A 27082-nucleotide genomic window follows, 5' to 3' on the forward strand; every position below is an offset into this window, starting at 1 on the left:
AAGAGTATTAGGTAGATTTCAGCAAAGTCACCCTTTTTTTTTTTTGTTATTACATCGTGGATGTTTTTTGGTATTACATCAGGCATTGTGTGGCAAAAACAAAGTCAGGTCATCTAAGAAACACTGGCTGGAGTGAAAATTCAGATTAAGATGGAGGTGGTTTGTTTTACTTGAAAGGAGATATTTCTTCCTTGTCCAATGGCAATACACAGACTTTAAAGGTTAAAAAGCATAAGTCTAAACCACAACAGTAAAGAGAATAAACCTCTTCAGCAACAAGTTCCTCCTTTCCCCATCCCTGTTCCAGCAGGGTTTGGTTTCAGCCTCGATTCCAGTATCTACTAATTGTGGTATTTATCTCAGATACTTTCTTGAAGATAAAAATCCTTTATGCTCTTCTCCCAGTCTCCTCATCTTTTTCAGACAGCACCTTGAGGTGTTCTCCCCCACTTACTTGCTTAAAGCAAAAAAATTTTAATGCCTGGGATAACAGTGCACGGAGTAGCCATTGTAACCTCCCAGATACACTTTTGGAATATATGCCACACCATTCTGGACTAGATGTTTGCTTCATAACATAAAAAGAGGAACTGTAAATTTGTATATAAAATCCTGATCATAAGACACAAGCTTCTTAAACTATTAGATGACTTGAAATATATCAAATTTTGGATTTTGAAAAATTTTTTTTAATAGAAATTTTGTACTAGCCAGCACAACCCAACTTTTCTGAGCCTACGTAAGTCAGAGTCAATGGAGCCTCTCAGTTCCAACAGGACATGGATCAGACTCTTAAATTCTAGTCTGGACATCCTTTCTGGCAAAGATCAGCCTCAGATCATGTAAAACAGGGAGTATTTGTCTTTTAGTAACACAGAGATATGCCCAATACCCTGCAGAGAACCATAGTGCTTTCACGCCATCAGAACTTTACCTGATCACTCATCTACAAGCTCTAGAGAAAAGCCTTCCCAACAGGCTATTCCTTGAGCCTTTTGGTATAGCTCACTCCTTCCATTCATTGCCCAGACTGGGTGTGAGCTGCAGCCAGGAGAGTGCCACCAGCGTCTAGTGCTGTCCAGGTGCTAGCACAGGTCAGGGCAGCGAAGTGCTACGAAGTGAGGATAAATGCCAGCACCCATCAGAGTGGTCAGAAAGGTCACCAGTGGTGCCAATTGCAGCCAAAGGGAGTAATACAGGAAATGTTGCTAAGGAACAAAACAAATAGACCGGTGGAGAGAGAGAACCCAAAAGATGTGATGCCTGTCTGAACAACCAACCACCTTCCCATTTTAAGAAATCTCACTGTTTGCCTAAGAGTTCAAATTCTGAGCTATAAAAAATGTTGCACCAAAAATGACACAGCAGCATTCGTTTTACTTCTGAATACTAAAACCACTTTTATGACTCAGCCAAATCAGTGGATCATCTCTCATAAATTCACGGAAACTACCAGAAAGTATTTTATTTACACATCTTGACAATAAACAGCAGCTTCTATTTCTAAAACATCTTTTAAAACCTTATCTTGGAAAGATGTTCATTTAGCAATAAAGTTATCAGCACATGAGATAAGTTTCTTCACTTTTGAGTGGTGAAATTGAAAAACCTCACAACAGTGATTTCCAAAGTAAGATACTTAAGCAAAGTCACAGTTGTCATACCTGCCAAGCAATCGAGCACATGCTTTTCCCTCTCATGTTGGTTAGCTCTTATTTTGCCTAGGATAGATTGCTGTTAGAGGACTGAACTGAATAAAACATTTTTGGATAAGCCCCTTTCCTCCTAATTATGTCAAAACTTCAGGAAGTTTTTGAAATTTAAGGAACCATATTAGGTGCTAAAGGGTAAACTTTTTAAGGGTAATTGTGTGACTAATATGCCATCTCTGCAGCTGATGATGGCCAGTATTGCCACTATATCCACGAATTCACTTTAATTCAGACTTTAACCAGGCACCCTCCTTTCTAGTTCTGCCTCTTTCATTATGTTCTCACATTTGCTTTTCCTCCCCACATTCTGTTATCAACTCAACATGTTTCAGAAGGAATCAGTAAGGAAACTACTTCCATATCTCACAGATCTGTTTAGGAAGCTTGCTTTCTGGTATCTCCCTCTCTTGTGGGTACTCTGATATCTAATGAAGGATAAGCCTCTTCCCAGGGTATCCTGTTCCCACTCAACTACCTGTTTTCATGGCACATGTAGTTTCATGAAGACATCTACCCATTTACCAAACTTTGAGTTGAAACTGGTCAATAGCAAAGCATTGTTGGGGGAAGAAGGGAACAGACAGACACAGACTAGGAGACAGTGTAACTATAATTGTGCTTCCTCTGGGGGGGACAAAAAGGCCAAAAGGAACAAAGAGCCTGACGGCAAGTTGCTAACTCCTCAGTGTTCTCCATTGACACTAGTCAGCCTTGCAGATCACAGAGCATCCCCTAAATATGACCAAAATTACTTGGCTGCTTAACGTCAAGGCTGGAGATACCCTTTCCTCCCACCTCGCTCAGTCTGGGAAGTACCTCTATTTACTTTGATGCCAAATGCAAGTGACTCCAAGCTCACGATCACTGTCATGGTTTTCCCTATCATGAGCCAGAATTTTCTTCTGTTTCAACCCAAAACAAAGACTAGAGCAGATTCAGTCAGGCAGATATATTGACAAAAGCCTTTGGCTCCTTGGGAGTATTCAGGCTGCCAGGGTTGAGTCAGAATGTTTACTTGGTCATGATTTTATCCCAGTTGAAGCACAGTCAGTTTCATCTCTGTGTTTAAATTGTTCAGATGCTTAAGACACCTCTTGCTTGCAAAGACATAATGAGAAACTTTTTTTCTTATTTATATCATGCTGTTTCTTTACATAGCACTTTCACTGCATTTATTGAGCTAATTTTTGGTTTTCCCAATGTGATATAGATATACTGATTTGAATTCACTACTTCATTTCAGGCAAATTCCTTTCTTAAACACTAACATTACATCTGCCTGATGCCAGCCTAAGACAAAGATGTTATTCAACTGTCAGAAAACAGACAAAGCCAATACGGCAAACAGAAGACCCAGAATCATTTTATCACAAAATTCACTGCTAACATACCTGCATCTTCCTCAGTTCAAATAAAGTTAGTACAAAGATCAGGGTGTGTATCAGAATGGATGGTAGTTCATTAAGGATCACATGGGATTCCTTATCTTCAAGAAGAGGATCATATATGTATATAATAAAACAATAGGCTCTGTAGAACTGTCTATTTAGAAAATCACCAAATGAGCAGGAACTGAACAAAGGTCAGTGATGGCCAAGAGGCGAGTCAGTGCCATCACTGAGAAATTACCCTCCTGATTTACCAGTTTAGAAATCCTGGCAATGCCAATAAGCTCCCACTTATATTTTGCAATGACTACTACCAGCCATAGGAATATTCAGAGGGGCCAGCCTCACAACACTTTTCCAGAGAGCACGACCCGTTTGATTTGCAGTTACAGATTTGAAGTTACATTCTGGGTAAAACAGAAGGGATCCAGACCTCCCATTCCTATTACAATGTGTTCAAAGCACCATAAAATTTCCTTTAAAGATGGAGATTCTCTATGAACATTTAGGAATTGCTGTGAGAAGTTCAAGCCTCCCATCATCTGAGAAGACAGAAACGTCCCAAGGTCTTCTATTGTGAGAAACAGTCTGCTTGTCTCCCAGGAAGAGAAGTTTGAGAGGTGCTGATAACTCAAACATGAGCTTGACTAGACATCAAATTCCAGCTAGTCTTAGAGCACAGTGCTCCACCTCTAAGTGCTGGAGAACACTCTAGTTCCAGCACTGCTCCTCTCCTGCCAGGTTTAATTTCTTTATGATGTACCAGGAAAACCATCTCAGCCAGCTGGAACTCTAAACCCCATCAGGGACATTGAAATCATTCTGGCTCATTTGTGTCTCCAGTAACCTCTCTGCTAGTGCTCAACACACAGACCACTTCCAAGAGAAAATCATGAGTCACCTTTTAACCCCACCCTCACACTATCAGTCACATTAATTATTTCATTCAATCAGGGTCTAACAGTCAAAGTAAAGTTAGTGGAAAACCTAAGGAAACATATCTTAACTCTCAAAAGGCAAGGAGAAGGGCCTGTTTCTAATAATGTTGACGTTTGCCCGTGTTGCTTTTTTCTTGTCTTATAATTTAAGTATTATGTTCGCTAGAGGGGATTTTTATTTTTAATTTTTTGCAGATTTTGGAATGTCTGCAGAAGTAACTTAGCATGGTGTCCCTGTCTCTTCCAAGCACACCATGCCCCTTAGTGTCTATAATTTTCATTCTATTCAAATGTAGAGATGCAGGCCAGGTTCTCAACCGTAAATCATCACCACTTTAGCTAAGCCAAGAAGGCGATGTCTTTGCTTTATATAAGCAGAGGTGCAAGGCCCCTCAATCCACCTCTATCCATAGACAGATACTGCTACAGTTTTGTTCACGAGAGATTCATCATGCTCTTAGGAAGAGAGAAAGCCCATTAAGACCGGGATGAGAAATGCCATGGTCGGATTACATTTGAAATGTTTGGATTAAGTTTGAATTATTCCTCTTATAGTCCAGACATTAGCTGTTTTATCAATTAGATCATGTGCCCAAATGTGAAAGCAGCTTTTAGACAACTATTACTTCTGAGAACTTTCATTTGTGGAGAGCAGAATCAGTGAGTGAGAGAGAAGGGAGGAGAGGCTGGAGAATGGTACTGGATTCACATCTCCATTTAGAGAGGAAAATTAGATGTCCAAGGCTTAAATGCCCCTTACCTGAAGGGAGGAGAAAACAAGATAACTGTGATCATGCACAAAAACTACAGCAAGATGAGCTCTGCACAAAGTCTTTGCAAATGGATCCAGTTATCTATAGGGTTATCCTAGTGACCTAGGGAGAGCAAAGCCCTGCATTCATGTTCTTCATCAGTCCCACAAGTGCTTGTGCCTATGGTAAAACTGAAGCAGCAACAAAACTCTGAACTTGCAGACCAAATCTCAGCTCACAGCTGGATCATTGCTAAATGAGATTTAATTTTTTTCTCACCATCACAGGACTGAAGGTTTGGTACAGTCTTAGGAAGAAAACCTATTTTGATTATTTATTCACTCTATCAGACAAGAAAATGCTGTCTCCAGGCAAAAATCAGACCTCAATGTGCTTTATACAGCATAGACACCCTTTATCAGACAGGCCCAGTCCTGAAGGCCTTTCTAGTTAGTGAGGCCAGTTCTGCTCTTTTCCAGGGCCAATTTTCCACCCAAAATATTGCAGCCAATTAAATAAACACCTGTATAAAGCTGTATGTTTCATTATTTCTGGTGAAACAGATAGATACGGGAGTTAGGGAGTGAATTTTTGAGGATTTTGTGAGCCTCTAAAGAGGCTAAAGGTATTCTGCATTTGAGGAGTGAAGATAAGAAGTAGGGCCTGCCTTCCCAACTCAAAGAGCATGTACAGATGTATGTATATACATGTATTATATAAATATTTGCACGTGGATGACTGCACACACATGAGACCAACTGGCCTCAACATCAGAAAACTGAGATGAAAGTAAGAGGACCGTATGGACACTAATTATCCAACTCAACAAGGGAGTCCCAGACCCCATACCAACTGCACGCTCATTAGACTCTGCCCTGAAATCCCCCATGGCCCAACTCTCCTCTCCCTGATCACAGAATGGTTGAGGTTGGAAGGGACCTCTGGAAGTCACCTTGTCCAACCCCTCTGCTCAGGCGGGGTCACCTGGAGTAGGCTGCCCAGGACAATGCCCAGACGGCTTTTGAATATCTCCAAGGACAGAGATTCTATTTCCTGATGCACATGAGTAAGTCAAGATGGCTTCTGACACCTGCAACACTGGCCAAAGTTCAGATCCTGACTCCTACACTACAACATGTTTCAGTTAATTGAGCTTGAAACTCAAATATGCAAAGACAAAATTTCACTTCATGCATAAAAAATGGAAGATAACATTTGCTCTTAACAAAGTCTATTTTCCTGAGAAAGAACGTTTTATTTCCTGCAAACTTGAAAAGATGCAAATTCAAAAAGTTTTACCCTTTACGATTAAGTTAGAAACAATGCTACATTCAGGCAAGACAGCAGTTCTAAAAGGTTCTTTCAGCTGTGAAGGATTTTTAAAAGCTTCCTTTTAGCCAGGAAAACACACATCTTTATTTAATTTTTAAATAGAATTAATCTTGAAGGAAACATACATTTAAATCATCCAGAAACAGCATGAAATTCAAACAAATTATTTTGCAAATCTAAAATACAATGGCTTACAAAACCTCAAATTCTGGGACTTTACTCATCCCAAATAGCTTTTAAATATGGAAATAAAATGAGAAAAGCATAAAGCTCTTAACATACAAAGCATTTTTTGGATGTGGATGCTTTCCACTCTTGGAGAAGAGTGTTGACAGAACAGTACCTTAATTTCCTTTGCAACTGGCACGTTTGGGCTATAATTTTTCCTTCAGAGAAGCCAGACATTTAATTCTTTAGGAAGACTAAATCAATGAACTAACAATTACTGTAAGAAGACTTATGCTAGCTGAGGATGTGATCCTTGGGCTTTTTGTTTTACAGGCTCAAAATAAATTTTACCATGTCATTCTTACCATCATCACATTGCCTCAGGACAAATAAAAGCTGACTCTGAGAAACCAGTTTTCATCTAATGACGACTGAACCAACTAAATAAAACCTGACATTTCAAACTTTAAAGAAACATTCAGAACCTTGGAATTGTACTGTTTATGTTCTAGAAGTGACACTGAGGTCGTTTAGTATTTTTTCTTTAGAGGAAACAACCACAACAACATAAGAAAGCCTCCATCCAATCTGAAGGAGGGAAATATAAACTGGAAAAACTGCCAAGAGAGAAGATAACAAAATACTGGCATCTGGAGAGCTGTCTGCTTGGCAAGCATGCATGTCATTTACAAATGTTTGCTCATAATTATATCCCTGGAAGACTTGGGTGAATAATACTGTTGAGAAAGATGCCACTTTCAAAACACTGCCTCTCCATCATATTTAAATCAATGCAACACTCATTGAAGGGTGAGTGTATCTAAGGATATCGCCACAAAAAAGGGGAACCCATGCCTCACACTGCCCTGGTACCTGTGAGACAAGGGGGAGGAAGGATGCAGCTGCATAGCAGGACATCCACTGAACTCACAGCTCTTCAGCAAGCTTTCTGGAGGAGGGAGGGCAGGGATCCTGGCAAGGTGGCACTGTGTTTTTTGCTTCCTGTCACGACACAGCCAACACAGAAGGGTACAACTAAGAACAAAGAATTTTCTGAAGTGACACCAGAAATGGGACTGAGGCATCAAGTTCACGTCATACAGGGTCCACTCAGTCACCAGACTGTAACGGAGAGGTTAGACATGAGGTATTTGCTGATGGCTGAAGGCATTATAGTTCCTTGCTAATCTTTTTCTGGGTAAGCTCCATTTTAACAAGATTTTCCAGGCAAAATAAAAATAAAATTATGGAATTAATGAAATAAGGGTGAGCAACTGCTCTATTCTGGGAACATTCTGGCAATTTCAGAAGAAACATGTCACAACTTCCCCAGCTGAAAACATTAAGAACAAAATATCCTGGGAGGAATGGTTTATCCAGTCAGAAACCAAGATGGAAACATGCCAAACAATGTTTTCACAATGCCTCCTACACTCAGCGCATTGGGGGACTGGCAAGATGATAACCCAGACCACAGCGAAAATCCCAAGGCTTTGAAAGGGGCCAGGGTTTCACCCCAAAAAACATGTTATTAATATTAAGGTGCACCGCCTTATATCATTGATGGGAATGAGAGTGAATTAACTAAGTTCGTAAATTCCTATTGTTTAGAAAAGGATGCTTTCTAAAATAACATCCTTAGGAGAATAAAACAGTATCTGTTTCAGTCCCAGTAGCACTTCTTAAATTAAACATCCATCTCAAAAAGTGAGGACCTCCCCTCCCAAGTTCTGGAGCACTAAGTTCTCCCACATTTTCATTTTTCAAATTTCTTAACACCCAGAAGCACAATCAAGGTCTCTTCAGGGCTAAGCATGCTGCCAGACCAGGCGTCACCAGTCTGCTGCAGAAAGGTGAGGAGAAACACAAAAACCTAGAACAAAGCAGAGTTCCTGTTCCTATTTCTGATGAACCTTCTCAAACACAGAAACAGAGCCCATCTGAATGAAATACCATGAAGTTTTCAGGGCTTCTTATTTAAAGCATGGATGAGCCACAGCACACTGAACTCCCCAGTACACCTCAGCCTTGATTTGAACTGCAGATTCTGGTCTAAGAAAATGGGACATGGACGAGGGTCACACAGCTGTACATACCCCCTCAAGACTTGAATCCCGGCCACTGCCAGCAATAACTGCCAGAATGGATTAAGGGAGTTAAGAGATCCCTGCTTGTTTGTTTGGTTATGTGAGAGGAGTCCTCAGGGCACCGCACACAGCTCTGCTCACTTCCGCACTACGGGAACAAAACAGTTGGGAAAGAAAGCGCTTAACAACACATCTGCGACAGCCCTTTGCATTTGATGATTGCTCTGTCCAGTAACTTCTCCATACTTCTTGGATCCATCTTCTAGAAAAGCAGATGGCTGTACTGTCCATCTGGAATATTACTATTTTCCCATCACTACTCTTAGTGCACGCAAATACTGACTCACCTCAACGTGAAAAAAAATTTTTAAATCCCCCTTATAAAGCTAACACCACTCAAATTTTATTGCACAGACTCTGTGTCTCTGTCTGCCTTCAAAATGCCACAGATTTGCCTTGGTGTGACAACACAAGTCCAAAGCACTGCTGCATCCTTCTTCCCACTGCATCATTCTGCTTCCCAAGTCCCTGTCCGATGTCCATGTACGTACATCCATGTCCATATACGTACAACCATGCCTGCCTGCTCTGGGGGGGGACCTGTGAGTGTGAAGCACTTGCAGTTATTAACAGTCATTGGGACCAGACACAAAACTTCTTAGTGCATAGTGACTCTGGCACCCACAGCCCATCATATAGGCTTCATATTTATATTAGAAGTTGGGTTGGTGTTGTCACAGGTGGAAATGCTATTGCAAGTGAATCAAGATTTCAGGTTGCTGGGGGTTTATATTGGTGAAATTTATAGTTGTATATGCAGTTTATATTGCTTCACCTTTAAAATTCTCTCTCTAGCAAAATGCAATCAAATACAAAATATTTGCTGTTAACAGGATTCTTGCACGGTCCAATGCACAGCAAACTTGCAGAGACAAGCCTGTTAATTATTACTTTGATGTTTGGGTGACAGAGGTTACTTTAGAGTAATAACAGGCCAAATCTGCAGACAAAGTCAACACGCATTTTCCAACCCAAACCTCTGACAATAAACTCCAATTAGAGCGCCTGCTGGAAGATAAGGCAGGACATGCAGCAGAGCGTGTCACAGCCACTGTGAAAGGATCAGTGTTGTGCTGAACATGAACTAGCACAGTGGTCACAGCCTGGGCACCTTGACCCAGGATGGTCTCCCATCCAGGCTACTCGCCTTTTACTGTGATCAACATAATGCATCCTCAAGTGCTGGAGGAGGGATATCTTGTGGCAGCTGTCTCTTCTACTCTGACAATAAAGGCCCTTCCCTTCACTCTACAGGAGTTGACTCTGTAAGAGATTAGCTAACAAGAACAGATGAATAATGATGTTCATCTTAAACACAGGAGACTAAATTGTATGCTCTTTGGTGCTTCCTTTGGAGTCTCCCTGTTTTCCCAGGCTGCTTTCAGATGTTGTGAGCTGTCAACCATGTTTTACACGGCTAATATAACAAAAATGCTCCTGTTTGTTTCTTCCTTTTCTAGCCAGCTGGAAAAAAAAACGCCTCCCAGTAGTGAAACACACAAGCACACCCCCCAAAAAACCGCCACTTTTGCCATTTCTCGGCCAAGTAAGAGCAATGGACTGTATGAAACAGCTGCAAGTAGCCCACTAGCTTCATCTGCCAGGGTGCTGCTAAAGGGTACCACACTGGTTCTGGTCTTTCCTTCTGCTCTTAACTCACTTTGGCTACCAGCTCCATCTGCCCAATTTCTGAGGCAGCAGGACACAACACATCCCAGATACAGAAGCAACAGCATCTTATGCAAGTCATGAACACCCAGTCTGAGCACTCTTCTGCCCGAAAAGGATGACACTCATTTGGGCTTTTACCTCCTTCCTCCTCAGCGAAGCACCCGTTTCCCTCAAACTCAAAGCAAATCACCATAAGAAGAGCGAGAAACACACACAGACACACGCATGCTCTGGTACCCTCACCACATCTGACCTATTTATTGTGCAAGGCAATTATGCTGACAGCGTCCTAAAAATAGGTCCTGAAGCACAGAGACTAGAAGAAAAGGGCTGGAAAAGCCCAGCATGACTCTCCTCAGAATGTCTAGATCATCAGCTACAACACCACAAACAACAGCAGTTTGGATGATTTGCCTGGACAGTTTGCTTCCTTTATTTCTGCAAATAACATGAGCAAAGGAATGTCATATGAGGAGGAAGATAGAAGAGCAGCGATAGAGAGCAGACAAGGAGGAGAGGAACACGTGAAGGTGTGTTCCCTTGCAAAGGGAGAAGTAATTCTTTTCAGAACATGTTCAGTGAAAAAAAAAACAAACCAAAAACTCAAAACCTTAGGAAAAAATAATAACAGGAGAAAGAAAGAAACACAACAAAGTCCCCGATGTTTTCAGGGAATTACTTGGCCGGACATCATCAGAACATGCTGTTCCAAGTACCTTAGAAGATCAGCAGAGGAAGTGCCTTTATAGCTGGAAAATGTTTCCTTCTCTCCATGAAAAACATTCAAGAAACATTTCATTTTTATTAGTGTATTTGGGGGAAAGTCGCAACATTAAAAAAAAAATTATTTTTTTTTTAAATTGCTTCAACTGAATATTCCCCCCCAAAAAACCTCATCCTTTTTTTCAACAGGTGTTTGCTCCGCAAAAAGACCAATTACTTGGAACAGCCAGGACTATTATTAATTTTAAAATTATTACAGAATCATATTAGGGTAGCAGTAATAATGACAATGTTCTTCTATTATGATCCTCTGTATGAGAACTTAACGTTCCTGGTTCTAAAACAAGAACTCCAGTTCCAATAGATTCCAGTTACTTTTTTGATCTCTGTAGATCAGTACATAATACAGGTATTTAAATTATTAGCACTGTTATTTAGGTTTATCACTGTATTTAGGTTATTATCACTGTTACCATTGACAATATAAGAGGACAGGAAAGTGAATTATAAAAGTAATAACTCACCTTTTTCTTCACTCATGCAAGAAACAGTCTATATTATTCTACAACATAATTACACAAGCCTAGAGGTATTTTATTTAAATAGTTTCTTTAAAAATATACTAACTAATAAAATAAAATTAGATCAAGATCAGTTTATTTCTATTAATCTTCTCTATGCTCTCTAACCATGGCAGTAAATTTGAAGCTACCAGTGTCTGATCACTCAGAGAGCCTATTTTTCAAAGTCATCAACTCTTCCCAATACCTCATAAGCCTCATCTTTAAAGTTAGAGCTAGTTAACATAATTTCATAAAACTTTATTGTTGTGGGAACGAGAGACACAATTCAGAGCAATTTTTTTGCTATTATCTCCAGCAGTAAAGTTTCTGTCGTCCACATTACTCATGGCCATAAATTCCAGATTCCCACCCCATTGTAACCAATATTCCAGGCACCAAGACAATTCCCAAGAATGCTCAATTTGCTGGTGAAAAGCATGAGAAGCAACAAAAGGAAGATCTGGTCCATAAGATCCCATGCAACATTTTAAAGCACTGGGCTATGGTGGAATGGAGAGAGTTGCTTGTCTGCTTGTGCTCACATTTCTTCTTCCTTGAAAAATTCCAACAGGTCCCTTTTCATTACGTATCAGAACAGAAACCACCATTACAACTGCATGTATTCAGTCTCCAAGCCAACCAACCTAAATGTGATGTGCTCACATAAGGAAGAGGGCATACGCAGAAGCACATCGACATACCTTTCACAGAATTTCACTGAGTCTGTCTTGTGTGCACAAAGTACCTGTACTTTAGCATACAAATATTCTTCTCATATTCGTAAACTGAAATGCTCTTCAGGTAGAAATCAGTAGATGAAATGATTAATATCTAAACCAAATGCTAAAAGCTTGATCCACCCCCTTCCTTAATATTTCTATAACATTTAGATTTTAATATCCCCTTCAAAATACAGGCAGATCATTTAGTATTTATTCTTTTTCCAGGAGCAGAAAAAACATCCAAGACAGTACTTCCTGCTGCTATTTCTCTTACATTTTTAGCACCCCACATTTACCTGGTCATTCACATCACTTAAGTCCCATGAACAGAGGGCTTTACTGCCTAGACTTGTCATGAACATTCAGTTGACTTGAAAACCATTTCTGAAGTGCAACTAGAGACAAGATCAGGAACTTGTAACTGATAGTGAATAAAACCAGTTGCATGAACCATTTTAAGCAATGATTTGTTAAGTGTTCTTGCCTTTGATTAAGTGTTGCTGGGCTTTAAAAGCATGGGAAACATTAGTCTCAATATACTGAAGACATGCCAGGGTGCTGCTAAGTGCTTTATAATGTTTCGAATTTCAATGGATTCACATGTACCTCTCATGCACCAAATCATAGCTGACCACCTCTATCTCAGCACTCCAGGGCAAAACCATGTGGCAACCACCCCACTTGAAGATTACAACATTACATTTCCCACTGCTGGTGAAAATGATCCAAATCAACCGATTTTACCAAATAAGACAACAAGAAAGCAGACTCTGAATCCAGCTGATCCAGAATTACAGGCCTACAGTAAGGATAAGACTTGTTTTGACCTGGATTTGAAAGACCTTGCCCTCCACTTTTGGACACCTCTTTCTAGTAGCCCAATTCCATGGGGCTTTTAAAAACCCTACTGTTCCAGTCTGTGGATCACCAGAATGCAAGAACAGCAATAGCTGAGATGTACAGAAGATTGCTAACTCCACTAAATCTACCCTCACTAAACAAATAAAGCTCTTGAGGCAGATTTTTTTAGTCTTTCCAACAGAAAAACAAGGTTCAGAAGCCAAGTCCCAGCACTAGTTTTACCCTTAAAGAAACACACAGCATGATGGAGTCCTGCCTACAGCAGGATCTCAAATTGTTCATTGTTAACATCACTAATGTTCACCCATCACCCCACCCCTTCCCCCCTAGCTCAAAATTAAATCTAACAACCTGAAGACAATTCATCTTAATTGCAACTGCATCATCTTCTGCAGGATCCGACTGCCAATCCCTGCCATACGAATGTGCAGTTGCTAGGGCAACGGGTGTGAAGAGCATGCTTTTGTGTTGCCACATGCATCTTTGGGAGCTGTGCCAACATCTGAGCTCCCACAGCTGGGATGGATTTAACGCCTTCCTCCCCAGGAGCAGCTTGTCCTTACTTCCACTGCGGGGGCTATGGCAGCCAGCCCTTGGCAAGCAGCTACTTCTCCTGTGCAGATCAACACCTGCATGAGAATGACAGATGGCTGCAGCCAAGCTCAGTACAATCAAGCACCGAGGATGCTGTAACACTTTATCAAATAAAACGTTCAGCCGTGCTAGACTTCATTTGCAGGTTACAGGGTACACAGTTCATCGTGTACGTAGCTAATGAGGAAAGAAAAGATCATTTACCATCATTTAAAAATAATTTTCTTCTGGTGGTTTCCCTGTCTACCTATTGCTGTCCCCTCGCCCACCCCCTCCATACTAAGAGAAGGTCGTATCCTATCTAGAGAACTACCTGGTCTTCTCTCTGCCTCCGCAATTTTAACCTAGAAAACATTATTAATGTGTACAGAAACCTTCCCATCAACCTCTCCGATTCTCTTCCAGGGCAGACTGCTTCCCAGAGTTTAGCTCTTAATTTCTTTCCTATTTCTTTAAGATGAAGGGTGTAAACTTAGGTCAGAGCCTACTTTGCCTGTTACCTTTTATACTTCTTTTGAGTCTGCAAGGCTTATGCTCTTCTATAAAAATTTAGGTGCACTCCAGCCCTTCCCTTTATGCAACATGTGCATGCTAAACAACATGCACACATGTATGTTTAGCAAAGAAACATCTGACAATGTTTTCCATAGCTGAGAGCAAGGTGGAGCTCAAGATCACAAGCTAAGTCTGCTTTTAATGGCAAGTAAAACTATTTGTAACAATGGCAAATAGCCTCACTGCTACTGCACTCGTGTAATCACAGCTAATTACTGCATACAAAAGTGCCTGTTAAAATGATAAATAGTGTAATCTAGGAAGTCCTATAATCCTCTAGGAGCCCGATAAAGCACCAGTAACGGAGTGCAATGTCTGAAAGTCACCCACTGAAGGTTACAGTTGGTACCTCAAACTCACTTGGTGTGTCTGTGGAGGACATCATCTATGCTGTTATGATCTAGGATGTGACAGATGCAAAAGGAAAAAGAAGCCAGTTAAGATTTATTTCATGTTAGTGCAAGGCCAGGTCTTTCACAGTCCTTTTCTCATACAAACACATTCCAGAGAAGCACAACAAGTAAGCAAGCTGCAAGACACTGGTGCATGGCTCACAAAACCTACAACCTGAAACTACCTTTGTATTCCCATCAATGCCTCCATAGGTTTGAGGCACATAAAAGGATTTGTGAGCTCCCTCAAAGCTCAGCAGAGGCTCACCACCACACTTTGAAACACATTTCCTCACCTCTCAGATTCAGGCACTTTCCACATGTGCCAGTATTTTAAGTACAAACTCAAACGTCACAGCACACAGGGCTTTGCAACTTGTGTTCATCTGCACTTCAACAAGAGTCAATCACCACCACCAACAGAGAAACGTGGACAATTCTGGGCATAGACAGGGAAACAAAACCCAAAACTCTGGCTGTTTCAGGACATGTCAGCAGCCTTTGCAGAATAAGTCATATTTTCACAGAAAAACAATAATCACATCCTGCAAAGCTTGAGAGGCGAGGATGGGGGGTGGGGAGGGACCTCTATTGTGATTAAGCAAGAGCACTGGCGTTGCCCCATATTTTTAACTGGAAAGAGGAGGCTGAAGGGAGAAATAAGCACGTTCAGATCTGAAAAAGTGCTCATTAAATCAAGAGCTACGCTCCAGAAGAGAGCTGGGAGCGTGGGGAGGGAATCTGGCAAACCAGAGACGTGTCACTACTCACAGGGGCTGTTACAATCAAATCAGTTTGTCACACAGAAGGCAGCAATGTAACTACACTGTACTGCTAAGAGTTCACATCAATTTGTCACGCCAGTTTATGGTATTCCCCTTCAATCTCCACTCACCTCCAGCTCTGGATTATCCCCAGGCCCCATCCTGGCAGATATCCCAGGGTGCAATGAGCTGTCACTCCGCTCCATGCCCTGAAACTGTTCTTGCAGCGCACTGTTGGGCAACTGCTCAAATGCAGATGCAGTGCCAGGATACCTCCCTCTCCAGTGCCTCTCCTACATGCATTACTGGACTCTGACACGTAGTCCCAAACATAAGCAGATATCTCTGGTCATGTTCACAGTCAAACTGGAAAATAGGGTTCGACTGCGGCAATGCAGTTACAGAAGAGGCAGAGGAATCAAATGATGAAGCCATGCATTCTCTCTGAGGGGCATTTAACCCAGGTGTGCTTACACCTGACAGCCAAGTCTTTCATGATGCTCATTCCACAAAATTTGAGGACTGGGATACTGTTAAACATTCTGGAGGACTGCTTACTGTGACCACAAATTTTGTCACCAGAGAACATATGTGGAACAGAGAACGTTAATGCAAAATATGTAAAGGTAACCCAGACTACTAAGTGCGCAGGCAGGCATGCTCCGAGCCTCCTCTGCCTTCCAAAGGAGGGCAAAATCTTCTAAGACAGCTATAGAGGTGGTGGAGGTTTCCAAGGTTCAAATCAGCACTTGCAAATACGGAGATATTTTAGCTCCTGAGACTGATCATTTTCCACCAGTTAGAAGCAAACAAGAGCCAATGCCACCTTCAAGAAACATGTGCAGACGCAGAAGCTGGAGGTCCCAAGTTCTCTGGCACCTCAGTCCCTCACACAGTGCTGGATAAGACATCAATCTGCTCATCCCACTCTCCCCAATTTGGGAACTCGGGAGACACTTATTCTGTTTATTCCCATTGCTGTATCATTGCAGAACACAGTGCCTTATTTCATGATCCTTTTCACTTGCATGGTGATAACCACCTCTGAAAGTGTTGGAAAATTGGTGGGAAGAGCGGGGAATTGGGCCCATAGCATGCAGTGTTTCTAGGAAAATGGGGCAGGCAGTGGGCGGTGAGTATGCAATTGTCCACTTTGAGTCAGGTATCTGACCTTTGGCACCAGTGAGTTAATGGGGATTTAATCAAACACAGCAGCAGTCCCTCCTGTGGCCTGGGACACAAGAGGGGTTTTCTTGGGAAGCAGTTCAGCAGTACTGTCATACAGTGTCTTTCTGTGCTATCTTACTGAAAAAGAACCAGCTCTGTCCTTCCAGAACATAAGGGTACAATCATAGCCCTTTCATAAAGAGAAGATGCAGACGAAAGCAAAAGCAGGGCTTATAAAACAGAGGGTCAAGCAGGGAAACCAGGAAAGCACATGATAAGACTCTCATTCTGTAGGATCAGACTATTATTTTCCTTTATGAATAACTAAAGAATGTTGCTTATCTCTGAAGCAAGCTTATCCACTCTTTCCCCACACAGATGCCTGCCCTGGTTGGGGGATCACTGCTATTTGTTTAACGCTGACAAAGATGTCCTTGCGATTTAATACTTTTTGCAAGGTCAGTGCTCAGTGAAAAAATTGAGACAAACCCGAGGTTTCGTTAAAAATAAGACAGACAAAATATCCTTTCAGCAGAGCGACTGTCGTTCCCAGGTATTTTCACTAGAGCTGCTGACTGCTAAAAGCCGATGCTGACCAGGACCACCACACAGAGGCAGTGTTTGTCCTCAGTAAGGGGTTAACCAGGACAGGTGGCCAAGGACATCCTGGGGCCAGAAGAGATAGCAGGGGGGCAAGAGGCTTCTCCTACCTCTTGGCAGGAGACAGCTTCCCCCAGCCCCACTTCAGCCTGGCACAGGGGATGGAAACTCCAGGGAAATCACAGGAAAAGAGCAAGATAGGCTTTGATGCTAATATCAATGGGCAGAAAAGAATCCCCCACCAATGGTGGGGGGATTCTTTCTTCCTCTTTTTCTAACAAACCAGCAGGTTTTCCCCACAGAAAATTTCAGGTGTTTTGTGTCTTATGTTATTGCTTTTGATCTGAGTGGTGGGGGGCTAGTTCTAAAAAGGAGAATCCCTCAGCTCTGCTTTAGGTTCTAAAAGCACTTCTTGAAAACAGCTGTGCAAAAACAGCCATTTATAAATCCCTGCTTACAGACTGAGCCCTTCTGTCTGAGGACAGTTCTGATCAGCCCCCGCATGACTTCCCCCAGCACAGGCAGAGACACTGTCCCTCTGCGATGGTGTGAGCAAACAGAAGAAGGAAGGACATACCTCGATTCTCGTCTGATGCAAGGGAGTCAAGTGCAGGTGCTGCAATAGGAAGGTGGGGATCTGCTGACCCCAGTCCCCCTCAGTGGCAGCCTGGAACAGCACAGAAGCAGTGGGAGCACGTCCCGGTGTGGTGTCAGGGGCAAAGGAGGGAATAAGCTGTACCTCATAAAGACGCATTACAGCAAGGAGGCTTCCTGCACACTGAAGGGCTCTGGAAGATGCTGCACCTTTGAAATGGTCATGCTCAGCTCAGTTATTATTTTACAGGTGGACAGAGGAACTGAGATATTAGCAGAGCCCAACATCCTGAAACATCAGCAAAGGATTCATGTTGTTGGCATCAACACCTGAATTCACCCTCTGAACTTCTGGTCGGCATACACCAGGCACTTGTGGGGCAGGATTCATCTCAGCCTGAAGCCAGCATCTCAGGTATGTCAGTTGAATCACACCCTAAATACACCAATTCTTCTCCACTGCCTGTAATGGGAGCTGGTGGTGTCTGCCCCACATCAGACATCCCTTACCAGCATCTAACCTTTGGGCAATCGAGTCCTGCCCAAAGTGCCTATAAACTGCCTTGGGCTGAGCAACCAAAGGGTTGGCCGGGATGGGCCCTCCCCTCCCCTGGGGCTACAGCAGCCCAGAAGGGCAGGGGGCAAGACACCCACTGCCAGGGAAATCACAGCCAGCAGTCTGACACCAGTGTCTTGTGTCAACAATTCTGTCAGAAAATGTCACTCTGACAAAGATGATTTTTTCTATGAAATCAAGTCCAACATTTCCAGATCTTCTTCCCAGAAGTGAAAAACAATTTGGCATTTTTATACTGTTTTCACTTTTCATAACCCATCACTGGTGTGGAGAGTGTCACAAAGGAAGGTGATATAGAAACGAAGCAGAAACGAAACGATACAGAAATAAGGTCCAAGCTCATTTTTAGGCAAATCTTCTGGCACATTAAGACTTTTCTTTTTCCTACTTAGAATAAAATATGGAATTTCAGAGTGCTACAACTTGCCAATTCCATGTTTCAGCCAGCTCCATCAGATATCCCAGGTGGGGTCAGACCTTTTGAGTTCATCTACTGCCCAGCACTGAAATACAGCATTATCAGCAAACACGCACCTAAGCTCCTGTGTACAGTCAGAACCTGCTAGCCTGGCCTGTCAGCTGCATACCGTGCCACACTGCACCCAAAGAAACCAAGACCCAGTACTGCACATAAGCGGTGTGCAGTGCTCTTATTTGTTGGATGATCTTTCCGTAACAACATTTCTCTTTGGACAGTCACGCCATCCTAGGGAGACTGCACGGTAATTACACAGTGCCTTTTGTGTTCGCCAGCTTCTAAATACTGGGGTGCCACAGAAGTAACACTACCCTCTCTTTGTTCTCTTTCCCAAAGAGACTTTAAAAGTACGAAACAAGTAATTAATGTCAGATTGTTAATGACCTATCGCTGTGAGTCTGACTGGAATGAGCAAACAGAACATATTTAACATTGCAGGTGCAGATCCAAGGACAAAAACAAAGTAGAAGAAACCCTTTACCCCTCCTCCTCTTTCCTCTCTCTCACTTATACTCCTTTTTCCATTAGAGCAGAAAAAAACCCTTTTGACTATACAGATACTCTTCTTAAGCATTTGCTCTGTCTGGCCACCACCAACCATTTAGGGTAACTGAACAAAGCATGAGCATATTTGTGAGCTGAGGCTAAAATACGGGCTTTCTAGTATTTTATAAAATTTTATAAAATTTAATTTTATTTTATAAAATACTAGTACAAGCTGCTTGCTTGTACTAACAAGTACCAGCATCTGGACAGGCTATCCACTGCCTATGTAGATGGCGGGAAGGCAGGAAACAGGGTATCACCATTTAGCTCCTTCACATTCAAGATGCTGTACAAACATTTGGGGTGGCTGGGGGAGACACAGCTGTAGTTTCTGGGTGAGTTGGTGAGGCAAGACGACTCAGTAGCCTGCTCAGAATCTGTCTCAGTAGATGACAGTTCTGGCCTTCACCTTATGTTCATATTGCAAGGCCATTTCCCTCTCCAAAAAAGGAAACACTCTGGAAAGCCCATCACTCCAAAAGGACAATTAAGCATTCAGCCAGTTAACTTAGACTACAATACAGTTCCATATGGCAGAGAGGAGATAACCTGTGAACAAACATTGGGAAGTAGATCCTCACCTCTGCTCTGCTGCACACAGGCAAGCCCCTCTCCCTCAAGATGTTCTAACAGGCTCACCATGAGAACAAAGGCAGCTTCCACCACCTCCTAGGCATCAACTCCCTCTCCCACCCAAGAAGGGCAAGACTGGGATACTCTAGCTATTCTCCACAACTCTGTAGGAGTAGCCCCACATGGGCCCCAAGAGCTGCTCTATCTTGGAGCAAGGAAGGAGAGCAAGGACGGCACAGTTTTAGAATCGCACACAGAATCACAGAATGATTGAGGTTGAAAAGGACCTTTTGGAGGTCATCTAGTCCAATGCCCTTACATCATCATCCAGATCATTAATGAAGATATTGAACAGGATTGGACTCAGTATTGACCCCTGGGGTACAACGCTAGTTATTGGCCTTCAACTAGACTTTGTACCACTGATCACCACCTTGAATGAACACACACACAAAAGAATGGCCTAAAATGGCATCCTTGTGTAGATTCTAGCTCTTGCTTCACATCTCTTAAGAAGAACAAAGGCTTTCCCTGACCTCGCTGTGACTGGGTGCATGTTATTTCCCCTTCTAAGAGGGGATGCAAGACTCCAATAAACAGGAAAGCACTACAGAAATAAAAATAAACCCACAAACTTTGGAATGCCTATGTTTTTTTCCAAATTCATTCTCCCCGTTCTTCAGTCTCATGTCTTACTTGGAAAACTAAAATGGAAAAGCAGGAAAGTAACCCTTGCTCTGCTCACTGAAATTTCAGTATTGAAGCTGCTATGAGAAGTGAACACCACCAGGAAAAAAAAAAGAAGAAAAAAAACCCAGCACAACAGTCTAATGCCATCCTGGCAAATACAGGACAACCTTGGTCAGCCTTATCTGTTATCCCCTGTCACAGAGGATAGGGAACAGTACCAGCTGCATATGAAGTAGATGACATTGTCATTGGCATCATGTTTTCTAAGTAAAGACACCCAAGCTTGTGCTTCCAGAAGATTAACCCTAATCCCAAAAGTGGACATGGGTGAAGTAAAGGACAAACTCATCATGCTAAAGGGTAAAAACACTGTTCATCTGGCTAGAGGCTTCCACCGTCCTCTTCATTACACTTGTCAGAGTATGAGAACAGATTACACTCTCTGATGGAAAGCCACATTGTCAAAGTTGGGAATGATTTTGTGTTCTTCTGAATTATTTGCTTATGGCTGTGAACTACTTTATAAATACAAGATGTGTGAAGCATAAAACCTCAGAGCAAACCAATTAACAGATCCCAGATATAAGTAGTATTAACAATTTGAAATGTCTAGTACATTAGTCACAATTAGAGGCGAATGACTTATTTGTTTTCCTGTTAAGATGCTAGTAAAAGTGGCAAACAGACATAAGCATTATTGGTTGTGTACAGACAATAGCTGTTCATTTTGAATATGAAATCACTAGTGCGTAATCAAGGTTTTATAGAAGTCAAAGGCAAAATCCACAGTAACTTCAGCATAGCCATGCAGAGACCAGAGACTATATCAATCAATAAGGGAAAACTCTCCATTCCCTCTGGGTAAAACTTGCTGCTAAGATTTCACCAGAACCTCTCTGAAACAAAGCCAAGGAAGAGGGTATCGAGTTCACTACAGAACAAAGGTTTGCTTAGACACTTCTTGGGAACTCATCCTCTCTCCTCTGCATCAGCTACACATCTGTGTAGTGGAGTATTCCTTGGGAGTAGCTTGTGAGCATCTTGCCTTATGTTGCAGAAGTCATTCAAAGCTCTTAAGACCTGTATGTAGCTGGGCTTTGTGGTTCCAGTATAGTTAATACACAAGGTAACCTGGCAGCCAACTATAGACACTTGGTTTCCTCTTATTTTTGGCACTATGCAGAGAGCAAACCAACTGATTCTGGAACGACAAGTTGGTTCCCTGTGGAACAGAAATGAATCCATTTGCTTTGACCAGAAAGTGCGTATGTGCTGATAATGAAGGGTCTCAATTCATTCCATTGGTGGCAGTTAGAAATACCCAAGCATTTTTTTAGTGTAACAAGACCACTCCACCAATGGTGCCTTGCTGTTTGCTGCCTCAGATAGACCCCTTGCTGGGCAGACTGTGACTCTTCTCTTTCCTACTCTCTCCTCCAAGAAAAATTACAAATAATTTGTTTATACATATAAATGAACTAGCCAGCTATCTGAGATTGGAGAAACTTCCCCTTGCTACTGTGGAGTTTCCTTTCCCCATACATTTTATTCAGGCACAAGTTACTCTGAAAACATGCAGATATCTATAATAATGAACAATAATCCTACATTATTGAGTTGTTTCCAGTATTCCAGGCAGGAAGATGCTACCTATTCAGTTAATAAAATCTAATTTTCTATAGTGTTTTTTGCAAGGGTTATATCTAACTTAAAAAAAACCAAACAAACAAAAAAACAACTGGGCAGGGGAGACAATAGATTGGATAGCTAAAGCTCAGATTTTATATTGCAATTACTGTGCATACACACCAGGCCCTCAGAAGTGACAGGTATTGAAGAGAAACTTCAATTAAGAATCTCAACACCTTGCTGAAATGCTTCTGTCAACACAGCAACCTAGACAAGTACATATCCACAGATTGACCCAGGAAATGAAGAATTTGTTCGCAGAATGTATTCCTGTATTGACTGATCTATTACCGGTATTCTTAATTAATTACTGGTATTCTTAATTAAATAGATGGCTGATTTAAACATCACTATGATTGGAGTCACCTCACACTGCTGCTTGTTATTAGAGAGCCATCAGCAGTAAAAAGCATGATTATGCTGCGCAGAACGCTTCCTTTTTGTCTTTTTACAGTAAAGCATGACTTTCATTTCAGACAACAGTGTGACACAGAGGGGCTGCCATCTGAATCACACAGTGACAGGAAACGAATGGAAAAAGGGAGGAAGAATATACTCACATAACTGTGTTTTAGCACAGAGAAGACAGTAGGAGTGGAACAATACAAACAGCACCTCCTCACAAGAAGAGCATCAATTACCTTTGGGCGCTTCCATTCAACTTTCCTTGGTGGCGGTGATTGATAAAAAAGGGACTCATCTGAGGCTGGAAACTCAGGATCTTCGAAGAGCTGTCTCTGCTGGATACACTGCCCTTTCAGCTCATGGTACTTCTGATCTCTGAAGAGTTGCACTGATGAAGACATATCTCTCTGTCTAGGTAAGATGAATATTAGCTTGTGCAAATTATGAAGGCTCTTTAAAGTCTGTACACGATACCACTGATTGGTCTTTAACAACAGAGCATATAACTTGTTCTAAATAAGATTAATTACTGATTTCTGTTAAAAAAACCCCAGATTATAAATTAGATTAGGTTAAGTAGTAGACTAGAAAACCAAGAAGATCTTATACATTAGGGTGGTATTTCTGGCTGAACAGAACTCTTATCAGGAAAGACATTAGAAAGCCCAGACCAGGCACAAAACCAGCATTTTGCTTTGTCTAATTGATTCTAAAGGTAACAGAGTTGGGCTTAGCTCTCAGTGTGTACCATGTGTGAAGTGCTGGACCATCCTTCTGGCCTACATTCTTCTTCTGGCCACTAAAGCTTTAATTATCTACTCCAAGTCTTATGCCTAAAGAAAACCAAAAACAGATTTCCACAGTCCTACATCTTAATTTAAGTGACAATACTTTAGCTGGTATTATTGTATTTGAACTTTATGTTATATTTCAGGGAACTGAATTGCCAGAAGCAGCAAATATTTGCAAATAATTGATGCGAATTAAAAAAAATCCAAAAAACAACTCACAACAACAACAACAAACCCAGACAACTTGCTCTCAGGCCTTAGTTTCCAGAATCGTGACTATCTAACCTGGCAAGTTTACAGTCATAGCCACAGAGCTCGAATAAATTGCTTAAAAACATTCTACAAATCAGAAGTCAACTACAGAAATCATTCAGGATAGTTTGAAGTATGGGGGACCTGAGGGATGCTACCTCTATGTCAAGAGAGGGAGTGGAGAGGGTATCTGTACTTACTCTGTTTGGAATGCTCCTGAGTCTCAATTCCTCTCCTCTTCCTTCCCACCACAGGTTAGAGATGTGTCTCCCCTTCCTTGAGTTATCTACAGCAAAAAAGACAAATGCAGGTTGTCCTGATGTCAGATCATAAGAATTAAACAACATACATGCAATGGAGCACAGCATCGCATTGTCCAAGCAGCCTACTTTCTGTGTCCTGTTGCAGTGATCTCAGCTCATGCTCCTTGAGCCACTTACAGCACAAATTGGATGAAATTCCACAAATTTGCAGAAAACTAAACCAAGCTAGGCACAAGCCTTTCTAGGCATGCAAGTGAGCACAATGGGAGAAATACAGAAAAGTAATGAGGAACACTTGGAAATGCCAAATTTATCATGGTCTTTGTTCTTGTGGGTGAAAGCTACTGTGGCCAAAATAGTCTAGGGATGGTTTTAAACCCCCCCCCCCTCTCTCTCTCTCCCCCTCCACTCACTCCTCTCCCCCCTACCCCAAAATAAATTAGATGGTCCTTCAAGGATGAGAAGTGCTGCTCTAATGCAGCAATTCACTCATGGGAATGAGGAGAGTATTCAGGAGTGCTCTTCTACCTTGTTGCCATTCTCGCGCCCATTCCAAAGCCTCCTAACAACACTCAGAGTAATCTACCCATAAGTGTAAGTATCACCTGATTTCTACCAGCGGAATCTTAGATGGCAAAGCAATAAGACAAAGAACCAGTTTATTCTTGGTATTTCAACCAGCCAGATCTCCAAATGCCAGCTCATTCTCCATCCTTTCTCAGGGCAAAAATCCAGCAATAAATTTTGCATACATCAGGACTGTAATGACTTTGAGTCAAATCCTGATGCTGCTGGAATCGATGGAAAAATTCCTATGCCTTCAGCCAGGCCAAGGCTCCCCCTTCCGGAACTGGGCCGTGGAGTCCCTTAGTGACTATGTTACCCAGCTTCAATAAAACAAAACTGCACTTAAATGAACTGTTCAAAACCAAAATGGCTCACTGATACTATGCCATTTTTAGCAATTTCCTTTTTCTTAAGGGCTATTTTCTTGTTAATTATCTCCCTCCAAAAAACTCACAAGGCATCTTACTTGGCAGATGTCCTCAAAACAAGGCAAATAGACTTGCTTCCCCGCACAAACCAGTTCTTCAAATTCAAGTGCAGAACCACTTGTCAATTATACAAAGATAGCTCAGGGACAAAAAAAAATTAAATAGTTTGGCTAATTTGGGTGGGATATAGATTATTTCATGATAACTGGCATTCTTGCTTATTAAAAATTCCCTACGAGCTAACACACACTCTAAACTGAGCCTATTTGCAAGATATGCTTGTTTTTAAAATAGCCCCTGGGTGATAAGGTTTTCAGCTGTCACTGCCTAATTCATAGAGATAGGTCTTTAATGACCTCATTCCCCCACCCTTTCTCCCCTTCTATCTGCCGGACTGGAACGTGAGTCCTTCCAGGATTAACACCCCATTACACAACAGCCAGTCTCGTAGCAATGCACAGAATGTGGTCATAAAGCACCGCACATGAAAGCAAGCTGCTGCCTGCCTCACCCTGAGCTCCGTGGTGCTGTGCCCACCAAGGGGAACCCTAACAAGGAGGAGGCTTCTCCCACCAGGCTGTGAACCTGCCCCTCTCCAGGCTCCCTGTGCCATCCTGAGCAAACGACTGAGTGTGTGTCTCAGCAAGGGACTCGGGCTCCCAGGGCTGCCCAGCCTGGCTGCTAGCTGCTTTCCATGCGCCCAGGAGACACTGAGCTCTGGAGCTGAACTAAGTCCCATCACCATCTGGTGAACTAGTAGGAACCCACTTTTGCAGGAACCCAAACCCGCCCTTTTGAAATACAACAGAAGTCTCTTTTTCTTGTTGGAAAGTCCGCAGTAAAGAATGTAAATGCAGTTTCTATACAATAGGCTAGTGGTTTGAGCACTGAGGATGGAGGACCACAGCTGAGCCCCTCCTCTCCTGGGGTGTTCACCTACCAGGACATGGTCTAACCTGGCTGAGACAGACAGCAGGCACCTGGCTCCCACTCCAAGGTTTATTTTTGAAGCAGCTCCCAGTTTTTGACCCTCAGTTGAGCATCAAAGCTCCCAAACTAAGACCAACGCTCCCTCCTCCTTTCTCGAGTTCACAGTACCGAGGAGCACAGCTTCCCCCGCTCTGCACCCAACAGATTTACCTCTGGTTCGGCTGACACTCACAATGTACAGCTGCGCTGAGGAAACACCAAGCATGGCTTGGCAGCGGCTCTTTGCAGGGCTCCCTGTGCTGTCATGTGATACGGAGTGAGCTGTGCACAGCGTAACGAGGGCTAAGAAGCACGGTCCTAAAAATACCATACCACAGTTCAGAGACCTTCTACCCCTCTGTAGAGAGAAAGCAACCACTCCAGAGGAGGGACAGAAGAGAGAGGAAGGGGGGGGAGGAAACAGGACAGCTCTACAGGTCAGTCGTTCTTACATTTTTGGTGTATTTCCCTGACCATATACAATTACAGTTTTGCTTCTTATCTTTTCCAGCCTCTGAGCTGAGCTCCCCAGCACTGCACCTCTCTGGGCAGCACAACAGCTCCACAGCTGACCCCAAGGTTCCTACAGCACCATGGCAATCCCCCTTGATATCAGCAGGAGTACAGGAGGTCCCACATCTCTCAGCTTTCAAGCACTGATCTTTAAAGTCTTTCTCTGACCCTCTCTTTTTCCAGTGAGATTCCTGTTTTGCTCGGAAAAAGGGTTTCAGCAGAACAGTGAAGACAAGCCCATGCAGGTCCCCTTCTCAATCAGGCTCTACTTGCAGAGTCCCCTCCTCAGCCTGACAACAGAAGCATTTCATTTTTACTTACAGTTAATACTCAGAGATGCTTCCCCTTGTCGGAGCCAGCAAGAGTATGGCTAAATCACATTCAACACAGTGGCAAATACCAGCTCCTGGTGTTCTTAGCAGCCTTAAATTAAAGGGACATTCACTTGAAATCCAGTTCTTCACAAGAGCATTAAGATGAGCTTCAAGTATTATTTCCACTACCCAATAGTATTTCTCTAACTCACATTTTCCTGTCTTAAACTTTCTCTTCTCCAGTTGCTACATAGAAGATCCACAACAAACCAGACTGACTAACTGTCCAGATAGGCGTGAGGGAAAATTACAGCCTCACTACCATTAAATTCATGCAATAAGCACACAAAAACTAACAGAAGAAGTCATCTCTTCTCAGCTCAT

General features: G+C 42.4%; 1 protein-coding gene across 2 annotated transcripts in view; it reads right to left on the reverse strand.

The window, feature by feature from the left end:
* CAPN6 (calpain 6) overlaps positions 1–27082 on the reverse strand; it is a 69728-nt gene that overhangs the window by 37550 nt on the left and 5096 nt on the right. The window contains exons 2-3 of one of the 2 annotated variants that reach the window (XM_075513180.1): positions 23845–23930; positions 22838–23008 (exon numbers count right to left, since the gene is read on the reverse strand). In XM_075513180.1, the coding sequence (XP_075369295.1) occupies positions 22838–23002 (165 nt within the window). In that variant the 5' untranslated portion in view covers positions 23003–23008; positions 23845–23930. Of the gene's footprint in view, positions 1–22837; positions 23013–23844; positions 23931–27082 lie in introns of both variants that reach the window. The other variant, XM_075513179.1, reaches the window with a different exon arrangement.

The sequence above is a fragment of the Mycteria americana genome, chromosome 10, assembly GCF_035582795.1.
Source record: "Mycteria americana isolate JAX WOST 10 ecotype Jacksonville Zoo and Gardens chromosome 10, USCA_MyAme_1.0, whole genome shotgun sequence".
NCBI lineage: Eukaryota > Metazoa > Chordata > Aves > Ciconiiformes > Ciconiidae > Mycteria > Mycteria americana.